The 8,648-nt window shown below is 40.5% G+C and overlaps 1 protein-coding gene across 1 annotated transcript; it reads right to left on the bottom strand.

The window, feature by feature from the left end:
- Window positions 1-1,467: 1,467 nt before the first annotated feature.
- On the bottom strand, window positions 1,468-4,858 carry LOC131445282 (GTPase IMAP family member 7-like). The gene is made up of 2 exons (XM_058616247.1): window positions 4,780-4,858; window positions 1,468-3,278 (listed from the first exon to the last, which is right to left on the bottom strand). The coding sequence occupies exons 1-2, from the start codon at window positions 4,799-4,801 to the stop codon at window positions 2,404-2,406; spliced, it is 897 nt and encodes a 298-aa protein (XP_058472230.1). The 5' UTR covers window positions 4,802-4,858; the 3' UTR covers window positions 1,468-2,403.
- Window positions 4,859-8,648: the final 3,790 nt, after the last annotated feature.

Raw genomic sequence — 8,648 nt, 5'->3', positions numbered from 1 at the left:
TTCAGTGACTGTGACTAGGTCAAAACCCTGTCCCGCAACATTCAGGTCAGTGAGTTGTTCCCTAGTCTTAAAATTATTGACCTGAACAGAGTCAATAAAAAAAGAATTAAAAATTGAGGCAATTTTGGCATTGTCATCTATTGTCTGGCCCTGAACTGTGAGCTGGATATCCTCAGTGTGATGTTGAGCTCTCCCTAAGAGACTGTTGATGCTTTTCCAAATTTCGCTGCTGTTCCCTTTAGCATCATTCAAAAGTTTGACAAAGAAGTGTGACTTGGCTAATCTAAGTTTGTTTATGACTTTATTCCTTAGGTTTTTATAGACCAAAATGTCTGTGTCTCTTTTGGTTTTAATGGCCTTTTTTAAGGCAGCGTCTCTACTCTTCATCAGTTGCCATAGAATTTCACTAAACCAAGGCAGGTTGACCTTGTTTATGTTTTTTCTCTTGTTTTTGATGTGTTTATCCCTGACAATGTGGATTTTTGATGTAAATAGCTGGCAACTATTCTCCAGATTTTCAGAGGATAAAATGTCTCTTAGACTTATTCTCCCAATTGAGATTAAAATCCCCCATAAAAATAATTTATTTGTTATGGTCAAGAATAACAGCAAATTCATCATAAAATGTGTCATTGGCAGTCGGGGATCTATAAAAGCCTATAATAATGAATAACATTTGCTGAGACAAAACACCTTTTAGTGCGACATACTCAAGAGAGATTTCCGGCTTGAAATATATGCGTTCGCATTTGATAGAGTCTTTCACATACACAAGTACCCCAAAGATTTGTTGTTGTTTTCACAGCAATATAAAATAAAATACACCATAATGGCTGACAATAACAAAAGAAAAAGACAATATAGAAGTTTGGACAGTTTACACTGACTTATGTATGGTTAGAATTATTTTTGCCTGACAAGGTTGACATTACTCAATAGAGCTTGCCCTCCTAATACAGTGGCAAAGTGAAGCTTTGAGCGATGGTCCTGAGAAGCCCATTTAGATTTAATTCCAAGACTAGGTTAGTTCTTCATCAGCTTTCCACATAATGTTTACAAAATATATAATGGAACAATAAACCTTTATGCTTTGCTGCTCCAGAATCAGCAGTGGCCACTTCGCCTGAGTTTGACCCAGCAACAGACCCTCACCCCCAGCAGTCCAATGATGCCTTTGATGGTGAGTGAGTGATGTAGACACTGGTTGGTTCATTGTTTCTAATTCACATTCATATCCTTAATTTAACATTAAAAAGCCAAAGAAATAAAGCAGGTATGATCTAAAATGAAAGGCAATAAGTGTATTTTGATTTATTTTGTATAATCATGTATTACAGATCATAAACAGTAGTTATTTTATCTTAGAGTGTATTTACAGTGTATTGTCCCTCTACTTGGGAAGTACAAACATCTCAAAAGAAAACTTTTACTTTCCCATATATATATATATATATAATATATCCAAATCTGCATAGAACTTTACCTGCTTATAGCTATTTATTTTTTTCCCATTGTAAGAGATAGAGATTTCTCGATAATTCTTTGTGACATTATCAGGGGGTAGATGATTCTAACCAAAATATAATTGGAACATACTTGGGTGATCACTTACCCATCACAAAAAAGTCTGATTGATCCGTCAAAAGCTGTATAGAGGAAGTTGCTTAAAAATTTACAAACCCACCCTGATGAAAACATTGGCCTCCTTGGTGGAGGTAAGAATGACTCAGAGGTAGCCCTTCTCCTCCTGCTCTCATTGTAGATTAGAGTAACATAATAATAATAATAACAATAATAATAATAATAATAATAATAATAATAATGATAATACATTTACATAATACACCTGGATTCAAGATCACCTTACAGTACATGATTAAAAACAGAAAAACACAGGGGACGGGGCGGAAGTTATTCAGGTTGGTGGGATCTGAGCCAGGTTTCTTCAATACTGGAGTTATTGCAGCAGTTTTGAGGGGAGATGGGACATGACCAGAGGAGAGGGAGGAGTGAATAATGTTAGTGGTAAGAGCAGACAGGGAATGTAGACAATATTTAACAAGAGGGGTTGGAAGGGGATCAAGGTGGCAGGTGGATGGTTTTGATTTACGGATTAGGTTTGAGATGTCAGGTCAGTGGGGAGGGTGGAGCAAGACAGTGAGGAGTGGGGGACAGCAGGAATAGGTTAGGATGGAGTCGTGTTACTTGAGGAGGACAGTTGTTGGTGGATGTCTTGAATTTTGGACTAGAAAAAAGTATCACAGTGGGCAGTTGAGAGCAGATGGGGGGCGAGAGTATCAGGGGGTCGTAAGATGTTGTTGAGGGTGGACATGATGCATTTATTGTGCTACATGTCTGTTTTATTGATGACCGACTAAAACAGGCATCTTAACTTACTGGCATTTATCTGTCACATAGCATTTTTTGAGTTTGCTTCTTTGTTGTTTCTGTTTTCACTGATGGAGTACTAACAGTAGCTCCAATGGCTGCCCCAGCTACAACTCCAAGCACTAAACCTTTTTGACTGTCCGTAAGCAGACCACCAACCAGAGCACCGCAGGCTGTTGTTATAGAAATCACTAGAGCAGTTTTATCTGCTTGAGCTCTGGCTTTATGCTCCATCTCCTGCAGGAGTCTCTGTTTCTCCTTCTCTATGGCCTCCTCTGGTTTCATGAACATGTCATTGGTGTAGTAGCTTCCGTTGTTGACCATGGTCATCTTGTCAATTTTTTGCAGGAGGTGGTTGGTTTGCACAGCATCTTTGATTTCATTATTGAAGACATGGTATCGACCATAACACGAGCGAATGAAGGCTTGCAGATCAGCACTCTCTGAAATGTAGCTCTCAATAGATAGATTTCTCAGCCTGTCTCCATGAGTAAACAACACCATTGTGTAATTGGCAGCATCTTCACCAAAAGTGGTCTGGATCATCTTAACAGTGTCCTTCTCCTCCTGGGTGAACCTGCCCAGCTCAAGAACCACCAGGAAGGCATGAGGGCCAGGAGCAGACAGTGAGATGCACATCTTGATCCTCTTCAACACTTCCTCTTCATAGAAATTAGTGTCAAACAGTCCCGGAGTGTCAATAACAGCAATCCTTCGGCCTCCAACATTCCCCTTAGCTTTCTGGCATTCAGTTGTCATGGAGGATAGAGACAGTTCAGACTCAAAAGCCTCTCGGCCCAAGATGGTGTTTCCAGCTGCACTCTTTCCCACGCCTGTCTTGCCAAATAGAATGATCCTCATTTCATAGGAGTCTGTGGCACTGTAAAACCCTGTCGGACAGAAATACACCACGTCACACAGAGCTGTGTTGTTAGAGGCTTTGTGTATCTTCTGGATGAGTCAGTTTATTTGTTTGTTACTTGCAAAGAGCCTTGAAAGCAGGCCAAGCTGAACCCACAGTGCCCTCTGTTGGATAACTTGGTAATTACTCTGTAGCACTTCTAGGCTGTTAATCTGTGTGATCTTGCTAGCTCACCGGTTGGCTGCTCAGCTGAGAGCTGAGAGCTGAAACAGCTGATAGCCGGCGTCCGGAGTGTACAACAGGAAACCCAGAGAGCCTCAGTGTCAGACATGGTAAAAACGCTGGTCCGCTGGCTGCAATTCCACTTGGGGCCAAAATCTGCGGCTAACAGCTGAGCGGCTAACAGCTTGTGCTGCTAAATACGACTAGCGACAACAAACAGGCATTACGCCAGCAACTCAACTTTTATTTTGTAGTAACGAGTAATGAAGATGATTAAGGGAAATGTATCGGAGTGGAAGTACACATTTTATTTAGGAAATGTAGTGGAGTAAGAAGAAGTCAGAAAGTCGAAATATAAATAACGATGTAAAGTACAGATATGTGAAAATTCAGTGTACAGTAACGAATTATTTGTACTTGAACAAGCTTCCTCTTGTAGAAACTCAGAAATACTGTTCTACTGTCTAAACTGGGGTCTGTGATCAGAGTGGAGCTGCGAAATTTTGACCAGAATGTGTAGAAAATTAAACAAATAAAAGATTATAATAAATTAAAAAAATTATTATTATTATTATTATTATTATTACATTAGTCTCACTCCATCTAAATGTAATCTCACTATACCAGTGTGCAAGGTATATGTGAGGAAGAGGAGGATGAGGACACAGCAAATTATCTTATTGGGTATAAATCTGCCTCCTTTGCTCAGCCAATTTACACCACTGTATTTTCATATTGGTAATAATGGTGTTACTTTGAGTGCTCAGTATTTCCTCGGGTGGTACTTGGTATAAAAAGTTTGAGAACCACTGACCTACTACTAATAAGATGAAAGGGGTCATAAAACCACCTAGCATAGCAGAGACCAGCACACTTCATTCAAGAAATCTATTACCTGCTAGTGCTTGTATACTGACACAACAGTCGTCCACTTGAATTCTGTGGTTAATCTATAACCACAACCTGATTTAACTGACCATATGCACACACTTCCTGGTTTTCAACAAGCCAATTCCAATAATGATTTCCTGTAAGCTGTCAGCCAAAGATAAAGATATGTTCTGCAATAGGTGTGTGCAGAAAATACCAAGAGTGTTAGTGATTAATAATAGAATGTTTTGAGTCCTTCAGGGCTAACTATTAAAACAATTACCTAAAGGCATCGTAAAAGTAATTGATTTCAGATGTTTTAATTGCTAACGCTCCAGAGATGACAAAGCAGAGAAAAAAAATCATGACCAAAGTCTTGTGACTGTCTACATCATGAAAGAGAGAGAACAGCAACATTAAAATGTTCAGACTCTTACCTTGATATTTCTCCTTACTCATGTTGAACTGATCTTGTTGTCCGTGTGTCTTGTGATGTATGATCTATGTTTATTCCCATCACTTCTTTATCTGTCGTGCCTCTGCATGGGTGTTTCCTCTCTGTGTAATAGAATTGAACGAGGAAGTACAATTCTGTATTCTTTTAATTTAACTTATCTACCTTTTGTTATATGTGGAATAGATTGTATTGGATGTAAAAGTAAATATTCCATGTATGGATATAAGCACACAACACATAAAACAATTAAGTATTACATCTCACAATTATTATAATTTGTTTAATTATGAGCATAACTATGCAACCAAAGAAACAACAACCAATTTTTTTTCTCTGCTGTTGTGCAACAAAACCTGTTGCACCAGTTCAGAACCGTGCAACAACATTATTGTCAGTTGATTAATTGAACTTCATTCCCACTGTTCAGTCTGTCCATAATTAAGAGAGTCTAAAAAACAGAAGAAGAACAAATACAAAAAAGTCAGTATTTATTTATTCAGTAGGTCAAGAAACCTCCAGGGGGTCAGTATCACTGAATCTCATTGGCAGTCTCTGTTTTATGGCACCCCACTTGTAAACCCTATAAAACTCTCCTGTTCTCTCCTTCTTCTTTTTGCGGTTTTGGGGGAACCCGGGGGCCACAGAGCTCCGGCCATGGGGCTCCAAGCCACATGAACAAAGCCGTGCCAGTTTCACATTCACTGTCCGAGTGTGACCCACACACCCTTCCGCAACCGAGATGGAGACTCTGCAGCTGAAGTGTCCGAGCCTGAGGGGCCAATGGTAGATGTCATGAGGAAGAAGTGGGGATCAGAAAGTGTAAGTCTGTTGCATTGTTGGAGTGTGGAATGTGTGGGTTTCCTAAACAAGGCTCATTAAGCCTGATAAAACTTAAACAGCTGGAAGAAAAAATTGACGAAAAAGAGGAAAAATGTATGAGGGGAAGATCGGTGAAAGTGAAAGTGTGTCGAGATATGAAAAAACATAGAAAAATATTCAATATGTGGAAAACCCAAGCTGAAACAAGGGAAAGGAGAGAATTAGCAAAAAGAGAAAAATGTCAAAAAGACAAAGAGGACAAAGAGGTTACAAATGCATTGCCTGATAAAAAATGATTCACTGTCTGAGAACACACACTCGCAGCTATCACTGCTGACTGCTCAAACACTGGATCCCAACGTCGTCAGCCCGGCCCCATCCCAGCACCTCAACGAGCAGCCATGCTCCCACCACCACTCCAACAGCCACTCCCTCCGGCGTATGACGAGGAGGTGCAGCCATCAAGCAGCACTCCAGACGTTCCATTACTCCAGCCACCTCCTCCAGCCCAAACGAGGACGGGAAGGACCTTCAGGACAGAACAAACGCAGCCGTCTGCACCTGAAAATGCTCCCTCCTCTTCCTCCTCTTCTTGGGAAGCCGCAGGAGGAGCAGAAAGAAGTTTCCAACTTCCAATGATGGAGGTGGTGGGACCGGATGGTGTACCTGTACTGGTTTATAGGCCTTGGTCTTTTGTTATACAGTTTCTGACTTTCTGTAATGATTTCAGACCAACAATGTCTGAAATTAGACGCCTGTTACAAACACGAGATGGGCACTCTTGACTTCCACAAACTCTTAGACAAAATGAAAGGAGGGGAGAGATGTGTCCACCACGACTGGGATGACGCAGGCAACGCTGCCTACTGCGGTGCTGTGAGAGGCGCAGCTGATGCCATACTGACTATATTTCCTGTGTCAATTAACATGACTACACTTGCGAAGTGCATTCAAAAGAAAGATGAGGACCCAAGTACATATTTGTCTCGCCTCATGGAGATATATGACCTACATAGTGGTGTCAGACATCCCGATAACTACGAACATGGGGAAAAAGAGACATGGGAGGGGATTATGTGTATATTTTTCGTACAAGGACTCCTGCCAGAGATTTCATCTGCTGTAAAAGTCTCATGCGTTCAATATCATTTAGCACGCCTCTCTGAACTGGCACGCCGTGCTTTACATGCAGAGACACACCTCGCAGAACAGGCTAAAGAGAAAGAGGAAAAGAAAGAGCGTCTCCGAGAAGAAGAAAGGCGTTTCCAAGAAAAGAGAGAAACTAAAAGAGAAAAAAAGAGTGGAAGACATGTTCCTCTGTTTGCTACAGAAAGAAGAGCCCTCCAAGTGAAAAGAAAATCAGTACAAACGACGTGAGCAAAAACACGTTGACTATGAGACATGTTTCACAATTGGAAATGAATTGGAATAAACACACTACTGATGTTATGGTGTCACTCACCATATGCTGGGACTCTCATGATAGCTTTCTGCTTGTTTGGCGCTATTGATTCAACACCACACATCTCACTTTCTCGACATGAGCATAGTGAGTGGAAAGATTTGGAACTAAAAGCTTCTAAGGCTGAACATGCAAGTGATTGGAAACCAACTAATGCACAATATTCTGTATCATGTGACTTTTTTAAAGCTGCAGACACAATTACAACTGACACAGAGCGCAGACTAAATCTGATTCCAAGCGAAATTAATTCGATGTCTCATTCATTCCTTTCACAAGAGGAAGCAAATGCCATTCCTGCATTGAAAACAGTTCCACAATCACTGTGGGCAAAACACAAATATGATGTTGGACTAATTGTGATCCTGTTACCATTATTCCTAAATCACATTACAGACTATGCCAACAGCAGTATCCTCTCAAAAGAGAAGCTATTGATGGAATAAGACCAGTGTTTAAATCATTACTGGATGCTGGAATAATTATTCCATGTGAGAATTCTCCTGTGCGCACATCTATTTTCCCTGTTTAGAAAATCAGAGATGAAGGTCAACCTACAGAAAGGCGTTTTGTACAGGATTTGCAGGCTGTGAATGCTGCTGTGCAACCACGGGCTCCATATGTCCAAAATCCTTACACCATTTTGTCACAAATTCGTTATCACGTTATCTCTGAACAAGGAAACACCTTGTCCCCAAAACGCATTGAAGCAATTCAGAAAATTCCAAAACCACAAACAAAGAAACAAATGATGTCATGAGTTCATGTTGCAGGACTTTTATTATTAACTATGCAAGCCACTGTGAGATCTCACAACTGTGGTTAAAATTAATGGAATCCTGAAGCTGAGGAAGCATTTCTTAATATGAAATTAGCTCTTCAGACTTCTCCCACTCTTGGACTGCCTGATCCAACCAGACCATTTACTCAAACTGTGAATGTTAAAGACGGTTGCATGACATCTGTCCTCCTACAGGACCATGGAGGAAAACTCAGCCATAAATAAATAAATGTCATTAAAGGTAGGGTGGGAGATCCTGGAAAAACAGCAGGTTGCATTCAGGGTGTGAAGAGGATTTTAACTAATACAGTAAAAAAAGCTCCAGATAATTATCTCCCACCCTACCTTTAATGAAACAATGCCATGGTGAATGCGTGCCTTAATAAAAACTACAGGCTTTCCAACACAATATTAGTGGCTTTTTTCACCAGGCATTGTATTTTGCCCCAGAAGCCCATTATGAGGCCCATCTGCAATATCTTCAAGACCCACTATAACCCACTAATAACTAAGCTGGGTACATTTTGGTTCACTGCACTGATAAAAAATATTGCAAAAATGACTTACATTCAATAGTAAATAATTTTCTACCAGTCAATGTCATGTTTTGCTGCCAGGTTTGCTCTATGGCAACACAGGGCCTATTCATTGGTCCTGTGAGGGAAAACCCACTGCAACGTAGCAGTTGCATCATTTCACTGCTCCATCGTGTCCATGAGTTCAGTGAAACGTGATTCCTATGGCTTTATTTACAAGAGAGAGGGGTAATCTGCCTCTCTTGTTGTGT

The sequence above is a fragment of the Solea solea genome, chromosome 18 (genome assembly GCF_958295425.1).
Source record: "Solea solea chromosome 18, fSolSol10.1, whole genome shotgun sequence".
In the NCBI taxonomy this organism is placed as follows: Eukaryota; Metazoa; Chordata; class Actinopteri; order Pleuronectiformes; family Soleidae; genus Solea; species Solea solea.
The sequence above is the reverse complement of the archived record's forward strand: the minus strand, read 5'-3'. Positions and strand labels throughout refer to the sequence as shown.